Consider the following 18,241-nt stretch of genomic DNA (forward strand, 5'->3'; position numbering starts at 1 on the left):
GTCAATACATCTCAGTATTGGTTAGGAGCTGTCAATACATCTCAGTATTGATTAGGAGCTGTCAATACATCTCAGTATTGGTTAGGAGCTGTCAATACATCTCAGTATTGATTAGGAGCTGTCAATACATCTCAGTATTGGTTAGGAGCTGTCAATACATCTCAGTATTGATTAGGAGCTGTCAATACATCTCAGTATTGGTTAGGAGCTGTCAATACATCTCAGTATTGGTTAGGAGCTGTCGATACACATCAATATTGTTTCCCCATACATCTAGTCACCAGACATGTACGACAATTGAATAGGATCATCAGGATCAATTCAATTCCATTTGCTTCAATTTAAAATGAAATTCGCCTCAACGCTCTCTCTCTCCTCCGTAACAGAGGCGGAAGTGCGTATAACCCCGGGGACCCAGCCTCCCTGTGCCAGGGCAGAGCAAGGTCAGCTGTGGTTTAACACACTGAAGAAAGGCCTGTTCCTGTGTGATGGACGGCTGTGGCTGCCTCTGCTGCAAGGTGAGATTTGTGTCTGACTGAAGTAATAGATTTCAGACCAGGAGTATTGTGATGTCATTATGGGGTATTGTGATGTCATTATGGGGTATTGTGATGTCATTATGGGGTATTGTGATGTCATTATGGGGTATTGTGTTTAGGGCACTAACCAGGCAACCCTGGATCTGCAGTGCCACAGGCATGTCATGGTGCCCTATTACTGTCTCAATGGGAGACCAGGTGTGAATAATTTAGCCAACTATGTTTGGTGAGGTGATTGGTGGAACCAGAAGTTGGTAGTTTGGCTCTGGCACTCCAGCACCAGGGTAAACCCTCTTCCTGGTCGAAATGTTGTCTTGTGTTCAGGAATAATCACTTATTCTATAGCCTAGATGCATCAGTGACAACTGACCAACTGAATAACGCTAGTCTCTAACGCACAGAGAAAGAGCGTCTGGACTACGTTGAAGATTACCAAGACCTTTACACCAACTCGGAGACGTTCGACATCGAAGTGTTTCACATCCCCTCCCAAGGACTGTTCGCTGCCACAGCCAATCGCGAGACCAAGCCGGGCTCTGGGATCTACAAGTGGGTGGATGGGAAGTTTCAAGTGTATCAGAACATCATCACCTATGAAGCACGGGCATGGAAGTTCTTTACTGTGGGCAACAAGGTGAGTACCTGTGTAGGTATGGTCTATGGTCAAAAGTAGTGCACTATGTAGGGAATAGGGTGCCAGGGCCCATAGGACTGAGGTCAAAAGTAGTGCACTATGTACGGAATAGGGTGCCAGGACCCATAGGACTGAGGTCAAAAGTAGTGCACTACAAAACAGAGTAGGGTGCCAGATTAAAGTAATCTTAATACGACTAGTGACTAGTTTGACGTGGTAAACTTTCCCAGCGGCCATGGCTGTTTGTGATGACATCATCTCAACCAGTTTAGCTGAATGATGATTCCTCAGACCTCTGGGAAAACCGGTCGAGTCTTTCTGCTCTCAACAACAACAGAGACTGCACCCCCCTAGAGCAAACACAACACAAACCCTGTGTAATGTCCACAGCTGTTCCCAGTCCCAGCACAGAGAGGTCTTTGATGTGGTCACGAACCGAGGAGGGGGGGAGCTGAAGGCTACTGTCGTAAATCACACACACGTGTATAATCACAGAAATGTATTTTGTCTGATGTTTATAATGATGATTTATGACTACAACCTCCCCCACTTCCCCTTAAGTGTCATCTCACAGTTAATTACAGCTAGGAGTCAGAAGCCGTTTGGTTCTCTGTTCTGTCAATACCTGCTGCAGTCTACTTATCACTGGGCTGTGTCTGAAAGGGCACCCTATTCCCTATATAGTGCACTACTTTTGACCAGAGACCTATGGGCCCTGGTCAAAAAGTAGTGCACTATGGTAGGGAATAGGGTTCCATTTTGGACGGACATTAGGTGTTTTCTCACTCACCGTGTTCACCGTGTTCATCTTGATCATTGGTTACGTTATATTTGATGTGAAGAAAGATTGTAGTAAACTTGACTGTGAATGAACTATAATTTTTACATCAGAAGATGCTCACTCAGAGTATAAAGTGGAATGTATAGCGGACATTTTACGGCTCCGGACCCATTCTACTATTAGGGGGGTTTTCCGCTGATCTTAACTTTTTTTTTTTTGTACATCCTGTCCCAATAAAGAGCCTCGACAACAGAACATTCATTAACCTCGATTTTGTATTAAGATTTCTACTTCAAAATGAATCAGCAGCACAGGACATACTGCTCACCCTGGACCAGGCCCTGATCCCTGACACTCGCCAGAGAAAGAGGCTGACGTGCGGGCACCCCGATGAAGCTAAGGCGGAGAGAAAATAATCCACCTCTCTACCCACTGTTCTATTGGCGAATTTACAATCACAGGAGAACAAACTGGACGAGCTCCGATCGAGACTATCCTATCAGCGAGACCTGAAGAACTGTAATATCCTATATTTCTCTGAAACTTGGCTGAGCTTCAGCAAGAACTTCGGTGTCGGGTTCAAGGGGGGGGGGGGGGTAAAAGCTGACATCTGTCTTCATTTCTACCAGCATGTCTCGGAGCTCTACGGACAATTCCTTTATGTCACCTGTTAGACGAGAGGTGCAAACAACTCTATATCACCTTTACTCCACATACAGACGCGTACAAAGCTCTTCCTCGCCCTCCATTTGGCAAGTCGGAACATAAATCTTTTCCTTCTGATTCCTGCTTACAAGCAAAAAAAACTCAAACAGGAAGTACCAGTGACGCGCTTAACACGGAAGTGGTCCGGTGAAGCGGATTCTAAGCTTCAGGACCGTTTCGCTCACACAAACCGGAATATGTTTCCGGGATTCATCCGATGACATTGAGGAGTTTTCCACATCAGTCACCGGCTTCATTAATAAGTACATCAACGACGTCATCCCCACAGTGACCGTACGTACATATCCCAACCAGAAGCCATGAATTTTAGACAACATCCACACTGAGCTAAAGGCTAGAGCTTTAGCCCTTTCAAGGACTAACCCGGACGCCAGCTAAGCTCTCCGACGAACCATCAAACAGGCAAAGCTTCAATACAGGACCAAGATCAAATCGTACTACACCGGCTCTGACGCTCATGGGATGTGGCAGGGCTTGCAAACCATTACAGACTACAAGGGGAAGCACAGCCGAGAGCTGCACAGTGACACGAGCCTACCAGGCGAGCTAAATGCCTTCTATGCTCGCGTCGAGGCAAGTAACACTGAAACATGCATGAGAGCACCAGCTGTTCCTGGACGACTGTGATCACGCTCTCCGCAGCCGATGTGAGTAAGACCTTTAAACAGGTCAACATTCATAAGGCCACAGGGCCAGACGGATTACCAGGACGTGTACTGCGAGCATGTGCTGACCCACTGGCAAGTGTCTTCACTGACATTTTCAACCTCTCCCTGTCTGAGTCTGTAATATCAACATGTTTTAAGCACACCCCCATAGTGCATTTGCCCAAGAACACTAAGGAAACCTGCCTAAATGACTACCGAGCCGTAGCGCTCACGTCTGTAGCCATGAAGTGCTTTAAAGGCTGGTAATTGCTCACATCAACACCATTATCCCAGAAACCCTAGACCCACTCCAATTTGCATACCGCCCCAACAGATCCACAGATGATGCAATCTCTATTGCTCTCCACACTGCCCTTTTCCACCTGGACAGAAGGAACACCTATGTGAGAAATGCTATTCATTGACTACAGCTCAGTGTTCAACACCATAGTGCCCACGAAGCTCATCACTAAGCTAAGGACCCTGGGACTAAACACCTCTCTCTGCAACTGGATCCTGGACTTCCTGACGGGCCGCCCCCAGGTGGTGAGGGTAGGTAATAACACATCTGGCCCGCTGATCCTCAACACTGGGGCCCCTCAGGGGTGTGTGCTCAGTCCACTCCTGTACTCCCTGTTCACCCACGACTGCATGGCCAGGCACGACTCCAACACCATCATTAAGTTTGCCGATGACACAACAGTGGTAGGCCTGATCACCGACAACGACGAGACAGCCTATAGGGAGGAGGTCAGAGACCTGGACGTGTGTTGCTAGGACAACAACCTCTCCCTCAACGTGATCAAGACAAAGGAGCTGATCGTGGACTACAGGAAAAGGAGGACCGAGCACGCCCCCATTCTCATCGACGGGGCTGTAGTGGAGCAGGTCGGGAGCTTCAAGTTCCTTGATGTCCACATCACCAACAAACTATCATGGTCCAAGCACACCAAGACAGTCGTGAAGAGGGCACAACAAAACCTATTCCCCCTCAGAAAACTGGAAAGATTTAACATGGATCCTCAGATCCTCAAAAGGTTCTACAGCTGCACCATCGAGAGCATCCTGACTGGTTGCATCACTGCCTGGTATGGCAACTGCTCGGCCTCTGACTGCAAGGCACTACAGAGGGTAATGCATACGGCCCAGTACATCACTGGGGCCAAGCTTCCTGCCATCCAGGTCCTCTATACCAGGCGGTGTCAGAGGAAGGCCCAAAAAATTGTCAAAGACTCCAGCCACCCTAGTCATAGACTGTTCAAACTGCTACCGCACAGCAAGCGGTACCGGAGCGCCAAGTCTAGGTCCAAGAGGCTTCTAAAGAGCTTCCAACCCCAAGCCATAAGACTCCTGTAAATCGAATCATATATCTACCCAGACTACTTGCATTGCCCCCCACCCCTCTTTTACATTGCTGCTACTCTCTGTTTATTATCTATGCATAGTCACTTTAATAACTCTACATACATGTACATATTACCTCAATTACCTTGACTAACCAGTACCCCCGCACATCGACTCTGTACCAGTACCCCCTGTATATAGCCTCCACATTGACTCTGTACCGGTACCCCCTGTATATAGCCTCCACATTGACTCTGTACCCGTACCCCCTGTATATAGCCTCCACATTGACTCTGTACCGTAACACCCTGTATATAGCCTCCACATTGACTCTGTACCGGTACCCCCTGTATATAGCCTCCACATTGACTCTATACCGGTACCCCCTGTATATAGCCTCCACATTGACTCTGTACCAGTACCCCCTGTATATAGTCTCCACATTGACTCTATACCGGTACCCCCTGTATATAGCCTCCACATTGACTCTGTACCAGTACCCCCTGTATATAGTCTCCACATTGACTCTGTACCGTAACACCCTGTATATAGCCTCCACATTGACTCTGTACCGTAACACCCTGTATATAGCCTCCACATTGACTCTGTACCGTAACACCCTGTACATAGCCTCCACATTGACTCTGTACCGTAACACCCTGTATATAGCCTCCACATTGACTCTGTACCAGTACCCCCTGTATATAGTCTCCACATTGACTCAGGGGGTACCGTAACACCCTGTATATAGCCTCCACATTGACTCTGTACCGTAACACCCTGTATATAGTCTCTCTATTGTTATTTTTTGTGCTGCTCTTTAATTATTTGTTACTTTATTTATTTATTTTTTGTAGGTATTTTTCTTTAAAACTGCACTGTTGGTTAAGGGCTTGTAAGTAAGCATTTCACTGTTGTATTCGGCACATGTGACAAATAACATTTGATTTGATTTGATTGTCCTCCTGTCACAGATGTTCCTAGCAGTGGCTAACTCCAAGGGCCAGCCCGGCGGGGAGTGGGAGGAGTCAGTGATCTACAAATGGAGCAGCAGGAAGTTAATGTTCCTACCCTATCAGACCATAGAGACACACAGTGCTCTGGACTGGGAGGCCTTCAGCATACAGGAACAACATTTCCTGGCTGTGGCCAATCACAGACGAGGTAAGGTACCCCCTGCCAAATCACAGAGCAGGTAATCACAGAACTCACAACTAACCCTTGTATGTGATGGCCAGCTAAGAGACAACAGGCGAGGTACAATGCAGTCTGTCTGCCAATTACGACTGTGTTGTAAACTTTGGAAGGATTATGGGAGAAAAGGATTCAATTCCACCGATAATCCCAGGCAAAGATTGTGCTCAGCAAATTACAATACAATGTTTAAAGACCAGTAAGATTTCCCAACCAAGAATACCTCCCTGACTACTCTCAGTCCACGGTCTCTCTGCTGGCATCACTGGACCAACAAGGGCTGCTGGGCTGGGGGCTGGGGGCTGCGGGCTTCTACGTGCTGGCAGAGGGCCAGCTGCTGCAGGTGTACAGGCTGTGCTGATGTGGGGTTGCTCTGATATAACTGTTAGATGTCTTGTTAGATCCATGAAAAGCGCTCCTTTATGGCTCTTTATGGGTCTTTTGAGCTTTGATCAATGAAAGAGAGGGAACACTATAACTTCACAGGATGGGAAGGGAGAGGTGGAGGGAATGAGAAGGGGGAGAGGTGGAGGGAATGAGAGGGGGAGAGGTGGAGGGAAGGAGAGGGGGAGAGGGGGAGAGAGGGAGGGAAGAAAGGGGGGAGGGAAGGAGAGGTCTGGAGGTGGAGGGAAAGAGAGATGGAGGGATATGGAGGTGGAGGGATGGAGGGATGGAGAGGTGGAGGGAAGGAGAGATGGAGGGAAGGAGAGGTCTAGAGGTGGAGGGAAAGAGAGATGGAGGGAAGGAGAGGTCTAGAGGTGGAGGGAAAGAGAGATGGAGGGAAGGAGAGGTCTAGAGGTGGAGGGAAAGAGAGATGGAGGGAAGGAGAGGTCTAGAGGTGGAGGGAAAGAGAAATGGAGGGAAGGAGAGGTCTAGAGGTGGAGGGAAAGAGAGATGGAGGGAAGGAGAGGTCTAGAGGTGGAGGGAAAGAGAAATGGAGGGAAGGAGAGGTCTAGAGGTGGAGGGAAAGAGAGATGGAGGGAAGGAGAGGTCTAGAGGTGGAGGGAAAGAGAAATGGAGGGAAGGAGAGGTCTAGAGGTGGAGGGAAAGAGAAATGGAGGGAAGGAGAGGTCTAGAGGTGGAGGGAAAGAGAAATGGAGGGAAGGAGAGGTCTAGAGGTGGAGGGAAAGAGAGATGGAGGGAAAGAGAGATCTAGAGGTTGAGGGAAAGCGAGGTGGAGAGAAGGAGAGATGGAGGGAAGGAGAGGTCGAGAGGTGGAGGGAAAGAGAAATGGAGGGAAGGAGAGGTCTAGAAGTGGAGGGAAAGCGAGGTGGAGAGATGGAGAGATGGAGGGATGGATAGGTCTAGAGATGGAGGGAAAGAGAGGTGGAGAGATGGAGAGATGGAGGGATGGAGAGGTCTAGAGGTTGAGGGAAAGAGAGGTGGAGGGAAAGAGAGATGGAGGGAAAGAGAGGTCTATAGATGGAGGGAAAGAGAGGTGGAGGGAAGGAGAGGTGGCGAGAAGGAGAGATGGAGGGATGGAGAGGTGGAGAGAAAGAGAGGTCTAGAGATGGAGGGAAAGAGAGGTCTATAGGTTGAGGGAAAGAGAGGTGGAGAGAAAGAGAGATGGAGGGAAAGAGAGGTGGAGGGAAAGAGAGATGGAGGGAAGGAGAGGTCTAGAGGTGGAGGGAAAGAGAGATGGAGGGAAGGAGAGGTCTAGAGGTGGAGGGAAAGAGAGATGGAGGGAAGGAGAGGTCTAGAGGTGGAGGGAAAGAGAAATGGAGGGAAGGAGAGGTCTAGAGGTGGAGGGAAAGAGAAATGGAGGGAAGGAGAGGTCTAGAGGTGGAGGGAAAGAGAAATGGAGGGAAGGAGAGGTCTAGAGGTGGAGGGAAAGAGAAATGGAGGGAAGGAGAGGTCTAGAGGTGGAGGGAAAGAGAAATGGAGGGAAGGAGAGGTCTAGAGGTGGAGGGAAAGAGAGATGGAGGGAAGGAGAGGTCTAGAGGTGGAGGGAAAGAGAGATGGAGGGAAGGAGAGGTCTAGAGGTGGAGGGAAAGAGAGATGGAGGGAAGGAGAGGTCTAGAGGTGGAGGGAAAGAGAGATGGAGGGAAGGAGAGGTCTGGAGGTGGAGGGAAAGAGAGATGGAGGGAAGGAGAGGTCTGGAGGTGGAGGGAAAGAGAGATGGAGGGAAGGAGAGGTCTGGAGGTGGAGGGAAAGAGAGATGGAGGGAAGGAGAGGTCTGGAGGTGGAGGGAAAGAGAGGTGGAGAGAAGGGTGTGCACACAGATACGGGATGCAAAGAGCCACAGGAATGACAAAATCCAAGATAATCTGATCCAAATACACACAAAAAAACAAAGCCTACAGCCTGTGTATGAAGTCAGGTAGAAGGGCCTTCAGGTGTATGTCGTGTCGGTAGCTTCACAGTTGTTTTACGTTTGCCTTTAACATTGCACCGTTACACTATGTGGTCTAGTGCTATTTGTTTATTTTTCCGTCATCATTTCCCAATCAAAGTTTGTAACGACAGATGTAGACCTATTGAATATTAATACAGAATATGCATAACATATTGCAACTTTGATTTTTAATACCCTCAAACACCAAGTTAGGCGTACCAAAAAAAATACATAAAAATTAAAAAAAGACAATCACTGACAGTCGTGAATGATAATTCTTCATGTTTTGGCTCAAAGCATACAGTATATCCTGCCTATTGGCTCAAAGCATATATCCTGCCTATTGGCTCAAAGCATATATCCTGCCTATTGGCTCAAAGCATATATCCTGCCTATTGGCTCAAAGCATATATCCTGCCTATTGGCTCAAAGCATATAGCCTGCCTATTGGCTCAAAGCATATATCCTGTCTACTGGCTCGTAGCACATATCCTGTCTATTGGCTCAAAGCATATATCCTGCCTATTGGCTCAAAGCATATATCCTGCCTATTGGCTCAAAGCATATATCCTGCCTACTGGCTCAAAGCATATATCCTGCCTATTGGCTCAAAGCATATGTCCTGTCTACTGGCTCGTAGCACATATCCTGCCTATTGGCTTAAAGCATATATCCTGCCTATTGGCTCAAAGCATATATCCTGCCTATGGGGGTATGATATAAAATGCTAACTTCCCTGTTATTGTAATGGTGAAAGGTTAGCATTTCTTGGGGTTATGATATAAAATGCTAACCTCCCCTGTTATTGTAATGGTGAGAGGTTAGCATGTCTTGGGGTTATGATATAAAATGCTAACCTCCCCTGTTATTGTAATGGTGAGAGGTTAGCATGTCTTGGGGGTATGATATAAAATGCTAACCTCCCCTGTTATTGTAATGGTGAGAGATTAGCATGTCTTGGGGTTATGATATAAAATGCTAACCTCCCCTGTTATTGTAATGGTGAGAGGTTAGCATGTCTTGGGGTTATGATATAAAATGCTAATCTCCCCTGTTATTGTAATGGTAAGAGGTTAGCATGTCTTGGTGGTATGATATAAAATGCTAACCTCCCCTGTTATTGTAATGGTGAGAGGTTAGCATGTCTTGGAGGTATGATATAAAATGCTAACCTCCCCTGTTATTGTAATGGTGAGAGGTTAGCATGTCTTGGGGTTATGATATAAAATGCTAACTTCCCCTGTTATTGTAATGGTGAGAGGTTAGCATGTCTTGGGAGTATGATATAAAATGCTAACCTCCCCTGTTATTGTAATGGTGAGAGGTTAGCATGTCTTGGGGTTATGATATAAAATGCTAACCTCCCCTGTTATTTACATTTACATTTAAGTCATTTAGCAGACGCTCTTATCCAGAGCGACTTACAAATTGGTGCATTCACCTTATGACATCCAGTGGAACAGCCACTTTACAATAGTGCATCTAGATCATTTTAAGGGGGGGGGGGGGGGGGGGGGCAGAAGGATTGCTTTATCCTAGGTATTCCTTGAAGAGGTGGGGTTTCAGGTGTCTCCGGAAGGTGGTGATTGACTCCGCTGTCCTGGCGTCGTGAGGGAGTTTGTTCCACCATTGGGGTGCCAGAGCAGCGAACAGTTTTGACTGGGCTGAGCGGGAACTGTACTTCCTCAGTGGTAGGGAGGCGAGCAGGCCAGAGGTGGATGAACGCAGTGCCCTTGTTTGGGTGTAGGGCCTGATCAGAGCCTGAAGGTACTGAGGTGCCGTTCCCCTCACAGCTCCGTAGGCAAGCACCATGGTCTTGTAGCGGATGCGAGCTTCAACTGGAAGCCAGTGGAGAGAGCGGAGGAGCGGGGTGACGTGAGAGAACTTGGGAAGGTTGAACACCAGACGGGCTGCGGCGTTCTGGATGAGTTGTAGGGGTTTAATGGCACAGGCAGGGAGCCCAGCCAACAGCGAGTTGCAGTAATCCAGACGGGAGATGACAAGTGCCTGGATTAGGACCTGCGCCGCTTCCTGTGTGAGGCAGGGTCGTACTCTGCGGATGTTGTAGAGCATGAACCTACAGGAACGGGCCACCGCCTTGATGTTGGTGGAGAACGACAGGGTGTTGTCCAGGATCACGCCAAGGTTCTTAGCGCTCTGGGAGGAGGACACAATGGAGTTGTCAACCGTGATGGCGAGATCATGGAACGGACAGTCCTTCCCCGGGAGGAAGAGCAGCTCCGTCTTGCCGAGGTTCAGCTTGAGGTGGTGATCCGTCATCCACACTGATATGTCTGCCAGACATGCAGAGATGCGATTCGCCACCTGGTCATCAGAAGGGGGAAAGGAGAAGATTAATTGTGTGTCGTCTGCATAGCAATGATAGGAGAGACCATGTGAGGTTATGACAGAGCCAAGTGACTTGGTGTATAGCGAGAATAGGAGAGGGCCTAGAACAGAGCCCTGGGGGACACCAGTGGTGAGAGCGCGTGGTGAGGAGACAGATTCTCGCCACGCCACCTGGTAGGAGCGACCTGTCAGGTAGGACGCAATCCAAGCGTGGGCCGCGCCGGAGATGCCCAACTCGGAGAGGGTGGAGAGGAGGATCTGATGGTTCACAGTATCGAAGGCAGCCGATAGGTCTAGAAGGATGAGAGCAGAGGAGAGAGAGTTAGCTTTAGCAGTGCGGAGCGCCTCCGTGATACAGAGAAGAGCAGTCTCAGTTGAGTGACTAGTCTTGAAACCTGACTGATTTGGATCAAGAAGGTCATTCTGAGAGAGATAGCAGGAGAGCTGGCCAAGGACGGCACGTTCAAGAGTTTTGGAGAGAAAGGAAAGAAGGGATACTGGTCTGTAGTTGTTGACATCGGAGGGATCGAGTGTAGGTTTTTTCAGAAGGGGTGCAACTCTCGCTCTCTTGAAGACGGAAGGGACGTAGCCAGCGGTCAGGGATGAGTTGATGAGCGAGGTGAGGTAAGGTAGAAGGTCTCCGGAAATGGTCTGGAGAAGAGAGGAGGGGATAGGGTCAAGCGGGCAGGTTGTTGGGCGGCCGGCCGTCACAAGACGCGAGATTTCATCTGGAGAGAGAGGGGAGAAAGAGGTCAAAGCACAGGGTTGGGCAGTGTGAGCAGAACCAGCGGTGTCGTTTGACTTAGCAAACGAGGATCGGATGTCGTCGACCTTCTTTTCAAAATGGTTGACGAAGTCGTCTGCAGAGAGGGAGGAGGGGGGGGGAGGGGGAGGAGGATTCAGGAGGGAGGAGAAGGTGGCAAAGAGCTTCCTAGGGTTAGAGGCAGATGCTTGGAATTTAGAGTGGTAGAAAGTGGCTTTAGCAGCAGAGACAGAAGAGGAAAATGTAGAGAGGAGGGAGTGAAAGGATGCCAGGTCCGCAGGGAGGCGAGTTTTCCTCCATTTCCGCTCGGCTGCCCGGAGCCCTGTTCTGTGAGCTCGCAATGAGTCGTCGAGCCACGGAGCGGGAGGGGAGGACCGAGCCGGCCTGGAGGATAGGGGACATAGAGAGTCAAAGGATGCAGAAAGGGAGGAGAGGAGGGTTGAGGAGGCAGAATCAGGAGATAGGTTGGAGAAGGTTTGGGCAGAGGGAAGAGATGATAGGATGGAAGAGGAGAGAGTAGCGGGGGAGAGAGAGCGAAGGTTGGGACGGCGCGATACCATCCGAGTAGGGGCAGTGTGGGAAGTGTTGGATGAGAGCGAGAGGGAAAAGGATACAAGGTAGTGGTCGGAGACTTGGAGGGGAGTTGCAATGAGGTTAGTGGAAGAACAGCATCTAGTAAAGATGAGGTCAAGCGTATTGCCTGCCTTGTGAGTAGGGGGGGAAGGTGAGAGGGTGAGGTCAAAAGAGGAGAGGAGTGGAAAGAAGGAGGCAGAGAGGAATGAGTCAAAGGTAGACATGGGGAGGTTAAAGTCACCCAGAACTGTGAGAGGTGAGCCGTCCTCAGGAAAGGAGCTTATCAAGGCATCAAGCTCATTGATGAACTCTCCAAGGGAACCTGGAGGGCGATAAATGATAAGGATGTTAAGCTTGAAAGGGCTGGTAACTGTGACAGCATGGAATTCAAAGGAGGCGATAGACAGATGGGTAAGGGGAGAAAGAGAGAATGACCACTTGGGAGAGATGAGGATCCCGGTGCCACCACCCCGCTGACCAGAAGGTCTCGGGGTGTGCGAGAACACGTGGGCAGACGAAGAGAGAGCAGTAGGAGTAGCAGTGTTATCTGTGGTGAGCCATGTTTCCGTCAGTGCCAGGAAGTCGAGGGACTGGAGGGACGCATAGGCTGAGATGAGCTCTGCCTTGTTGGCCGCAGATCGGCAGTTCCAGAGGCTACCGGAGACCTGGAACTCCACGTGGGTCGTGCGGGCTGGGACCACCAGGTTAGGGTGGGCGCGGCCACGCGGTGTGAAGCGTTTGTATGGTCTGTGCAGAGAGGAGAGAACAGGGATAGACAGACACATGGTTGACAGGCTACAGAAGAGGCTACGCTAATGCAAAGGAGATTAGAATGACAAGTGGGCTACACGTCTCGAATGTTCAGAAAGTTAAGCTTACGTTGCAAAAAAATAAAAATAAAATACAAGATCTTATTGACTAAAATGATATAGTACTGCTGGCTGGTGAAGTAGCCTGGCTAGCAGTAGCTACGTTGTTGAAAGTGAAGCTGGCTAGGTAACCTCGACAATTTCACTAAATTTCTCTAAACTACACAATTATCGTGGATACAAGGACAGCAAAGACAACTAGCTAACACTACGCTAATCAAGTCGTTCCGTTGTAATGTAAGTTTCTACAGTGCTGCTATTCGGTAGAAGTTGGCTAGCTAGCAGCGTTGGCTAGGTAGGAGGACGGCAGCGCGGCAGGCGAAAAAATAGCTGGCTAGCTAACCGATAATTACTCAAAGCTACACAATTATCTTAGATACAAAGATAGCAGAGAAAACTATGTAGCTAGCTAACACTACACAAGTCAAGTCGTTCCGTTGTAATGTAATCGTTTCTACAGTGCTGCTAATTGGTGGCTAGCTGGCTAGCTAGCAGGGTTTACTACGTTACGTTACGTTAGGGCGAGAATACCTGGCTAGCGAACCTCAGCGAACCTTGATAACTACACAATTATCACCGATACAAAGACGGCTATGTAGCCAGCTAAGTAGCTAGCTAAGATCGAACAAATACAAATCAAAGATAGCAAAGACAACTGTGTAGTCAGCCAACACTACACTGATCAAGTCGTTACGTTGTAATGCGCTCGTTTCTACAATGCTGCTATTCGGTGGCAAGCTGGCTAGCTAGCCGTGTTGGCTACGTTGCGTTACGTTAGGGCGAAAATAGCTGGCTGGCGAACCTCAATAACTACACAATTATGTTTGATGCAAAGACGGCTATGTAGCTAGCTAAGATCAAACAAATCAAACCGTTGTACTGTAATGAAAATGAAAATCAGACCGTTGTACTATAATGAAATGTAATGAAAAGTTATACGGTAGACGGTGGACGTTTGCTAGCTGCTGGGCTACGATAGGCGACGAAATACGATAAATACGCAATTATCTTTTATACACAGACGGCTAAGTAGCTAGCTAAGAAGAAATTGCTAAGGTTAGACAAATTAAACCGTTGTACTATAATGAAATGTAATAAAATGTAATGAAAATTTATACTACCTGCAGAGCGAATGCAAATGCGACCGCTCGCTCCAAACCGGATGTCTTGATATTGTAATGGTGAGAGGTTAGCATGTCCAGTTGAAAGTTTAAAAGGGTTGAAAGGTACAGTTTGTGTTGTGGTATACAATCCCTTCCGTGTGTTTCCTAGGTGACAACAATCACAACATCGACAGTGTGATTTACCGGTGGAATCCGGGCACCAAGGTGTTTGAGGTGAATCAGACCCTCGAGACGTCTGGGGCCTACGACTGGGAGTTCTTTTCCGTGGGTCCATACCACTTCCTGGTGGTGGCCAACACCTTCGATGGAATATCCACCGCCATCAACTCCACCATATACATCTGGCTGGGAGGAATGTTCCGGCCCTTTCAGTACATCAAGGTGAGACACTGTTCCAGTTGGTAGCTACGAGGCGTAGCTCGGGCTGCAAAAATCCCGGGTTGGAAGTTTCCCTTGGAATTTGGCAGAAATAAGCAATAAAATCAGAGAATCCTCCAACTGGGATTTCTGGGAAATCTGGGAATTTGGGGAAAGTTACCAGCGAATTTTTTTTATTCCATTTAGTTCTGGGTTTTACGGCTCAATTCACCGTTTGTGCCGTTTCTCTAGAGATGTTTTTCACTGGGACACGTTGTCCAACTCCTTATAGTTAAAGATGCACAATGCAGAAATCGCTCCGTCATTTCCTGGTTGCTATAATTCGAATAGTTCGCCACATTTCAGTTTATGTGACAAAACAAGCAGTCATTTTGTGGAGAATCATTATACCATCTAAACCGCAGCGAAATATATTTTCCCACACCAAAAAAATGGTATATTCAGCTATTTGAAAGTAAAAGCCACAAAAACTAAACTTCGGAACAGGAAGTATATAAATAGCGCTCATAGAACAAATCTATAAATCACATTTCTATGTGAATTTGGCCATGTTGTCCAAAAATGTACATATTGTAGCTTTTAAGCGCAGTAAAGGTGGTAATTTTTTTATTTTTTCTTTATTTAACTAGCGGCAAGTCAGTTAAGAACAAATTCTTATTTTCAATGACGGCCTAGCAACAGTGGGTTAACTGCCTTGTTCAGGGGCAGAACGACAGATTTGTACCTTGTCAGCTCGGGGATTTGAACTTGCAACCTTTCGGTTAGTAGTCCAACGCTCTAACCACTAGGCTACCCTACCACCCCGGCAATTAACTGCAACGACCTGAAACCATTGTGTCTACAGTACAGCTGCCTGTTCTCATTGGTTCATGCCGGGAGACCGGCAGACACAGAGAGGAAGAGACACATGAAAGGGATAGAGAGCGGTTGATTAGGTATCTCTACATGACAATACATCTAATTGATTGATAGTTGTTATTTAGCAGTGTTAAAAGTATTCCTTATCTACTGTGAAGAACTACTGGGGATTTGGTAGGACGGCAGGCAGCTAGCCAGCTAGCCAGTAGCCAACTAGCTAGTAGCCAGCCAGCCAGCCAGTAGCCAGCCAGCTAGCCAGTAGCCAGCCAGCCAGCCAGTAGCCAGCCAGCTAGCCAGTAGCCAGCCAGCCAGCAGCCAGCTATCCTGCTATCCAGCTAGCCAGTAGCCAGCTAGCCAGTAGCCAGCTAGCTAGTAGCCAGCCAGCCAGCCAGTAGCCAGCCAGCTAGCCAGACAGCTAGCCAGGCAGCCAGACAGCCAGCTAGCCAGCCAGCCAGTAGCCAGCTAGCCGGTAGCCAGCCAGCCAGCAGCCAGCCAGCTAGCCAGTAGCCAGCCAGCCAGCCAGTAGCCAGCCAGCTAGCCAGACAGCTAGCCCGGCAGCCAGCCAGCCAGCAACCAGCTATCCTGCTATCCAGCTAGCCAGTCAGCCAAACAGCCAGTAGCCAGCAGCCAGCTATCCTGCTATCCAGCTAGCCAGTCAGCCAAACAGCCAGTAGCCAGCAGCCAGCTATCCTGCTATCCAGCTAGCCAGCCAGCCAGCCAGCCAGACAGCCAGCCAGCTATCCAGCTAGCCAGCCAGACAGCCAGACAGCCAGTCAGCTAGCTAGCCAGCCAGTCAGCTAGCCAGCCAGCCAGCCAGACAGCCAGCCAGACAGCCAGCCAGCTAGCCAGCTAGCCAGCCAGCCAGCCAGACAGACAGCCAGTCAGCCAAACAGCCAGGAGCCAGCAGCCAGCTATCCTGCTATCCAGCTATCCAGCCAACTAGCCACCCAGCTAGCAAGCTAGCCAACTAGCCACCCAGCTAGCCAGCTAGCCTGTATCAGGAGTCTTTGGGGAGCACAGCGGTAGATGGCTGGCTGCTACTGCCTGAGCAGAGATGAGATGGATGGTGATTGGGAATACAATAATAAGGCATCAAACAATGTAATATACACAACACCCCTGGACAGGAAAAGGCTTGCTCACCATTAAAACAATGTAATATACACCACTGGACAGGAAAAGGCTTGCTCACCATTAAAACAATGTAATATACACCACTGGACAGGAAAAGGCTTGCTCACCATTAAAACAATGTAATATACACCACTGGACAGGAAAAGGCTTGCTCACCATTAAAACAATGTAATATACACCACTGGACAGGAAAAGGCTTGCTCACCATTAAAACAATGTAATATACACCACTGGACAGGAAAAGGCTTGCTCACCATTAAAACAATGTAATATACACCACTGGACAGGAAAAGGCTTGCTCACCATTAAAACAATGTAATATACACCACACCACTGGACAGGAAAAGGCTTGCTCACCATTAAAACAATGTAATATACACCACACCACTGGACAGGAAAAGGCTTGCTCACCATTAAAACAATGTAATATACACCACTGGACAGGAAAAGGCTTGCTCACCATTAAAACAATGTAATATACACCACTGGACAGGAAAAGGCTTGCTCACCATTAAAACAATGTAATATACACCACTGGACAGGAAAAGGCTTGCTCACCATTAAAACAATGTAATATACACCACTGGACAGGAAAAGGCTTGCTCACCATTAAAACAATGTAATATACACCACTGGACAGGAAAAGGCTTGCTCACCATTAAAACAATGTAATATACACAACTGGACAGGAAAAGGCTTGCTCACCATTAAAACAATGTAATATACACCACTGGACAGGAAAAGGCTTGCTCACCATCAAAACAATGTAATATACACCACTGGACAGGAAAAGGCTTGCTCACCATTAAAACAATGTAATATACACCACTGGACAGGAAAAGGCTTGCTCACCATTAAAACAATGTAATATACACCACTGGACAGGAAAAGGCTTGCTCACCATTAAAACAATGTAATATACACCACTGGACAGGAAAAGGCTTGCTCACCATTAAAACAATGTAATATACACCACTGGACAGGAAAAGGCTTGCTCACCATTAAAACAATGTAATATACACCACTGGACAGGAAAAGGCTTGCTCACCATTAAAACAATGTAATATACACCACTGGACAGGAAAAGGCTTGCTCACCATTAAAAATACGTCATTTTATTAGACAAGTTAAAAGATTGACGTTTCGGGCTTCAATGACCTTCTTCAGAATAATCCCCAAGGGAATGAACAAGTTCATATAGGGAGAAAACTCTCACAATACATTACTTATTAAAGTACTGTAGTGTTACTTTATTAAAGTACTGTATTGTTACTTTGTTAAAGTACTGTAGTGTTACTTTATTAAAGTACTGTATTGTTACTTTATTAAAGTACTGTAGTGTTACTTTATTAAAGTACTGTATTGTTACTTTATTAAAGTACTGTATTGTTACTTTGTTAAAGTACTGCAGTGTTACTTTATTAAAGTACTGTATTGTTACTTTGTTAAAGTACTGTAGTGTTACTTTATTAAAGTACTGTATTGTTACTTTGTTAAAGTACTGTATTGTTACTTTATTAAAGTACTGTATTGTTACTTTGTTAAAGTACTGCAGTGTTACTTTATTAAAGTACTGTACTGTTACTTTGTTAAAGTACTGTATTGCTACTTTGTTAAAGTACTGTATTGTTACTTTGTTAAAGTACTGCAGTGTTACTTTATTAAAGTACTGTATTGTTACTTTATTAAAGTACTGTATTGTAACTTTGTTAAAGTACTGTATTGTTACTTTGTTAAAGTACTGTATTGTTACTTTGTTAAAGTACTGTATTGTTACTTTGTTAAAGTATTGTAGTGTTATTTTATTAAAGTTCTGTATTGTGAATAAACGATGGTTTATTAATAAGTGATATGCAGAAATGGACAGTCACTACCATCATTGGGGTTTTATTAATTAAATAATAAAGTCATCATCATACTGAAAACAAATATTATGTGAAGTAAAGTACTGTGAATAAATGATGATTAGAGCCTTATAAAGTGACAGTGATGG

General features: G+C 47.1%; 1 protein-coding gene across 1 annotated transcript in view; it reads left to right on the top strand.

The window, feature by feature from the left end:
- Nucleotides 1-18,241, top strand: part of tspearb (thrombospondin-type laminin G domain and EAR repeats b) — a 52,109-nt gene that overhangs the window by 23,072 nt on the left and 10,796 nt on the right. Inside the window, exons 6-9 of the mRNA XM_055871893.1 lie at nt 387-518; nt 941-1,173; nt 5,646-5,835; nt 14,027-14,259. Coding sequence (XP_055727868.1) covers nt 387-518; nt 941-1,173; nt 5,646-5,835; nt 14,027-14,259 — 788 coding nt within the window. The remainder of the gene's footprint in view (nt 1-386; nt 519-940; nt 1,174-5,645; nt 5,836-14,026; nt 14,260-18,241) is intronic.

The sequence above is a fragment of the Salvelinus fontinalis genome, chromosome 19 (genome assembly GCF_029448725.1).
Source record: "Salvelinus fontinalis isolate EN_2023a chromosome 19, ASM2944872v1, whole genome shotgun sequence".
NCBI classification, from domain to species: domain Eukaryota; kingdom Metazoa; phylum Chordata; class Actinopteri; order Salmoniformes; family Salmonidae; genus Salvelinus; species Salvelinus fontinalis.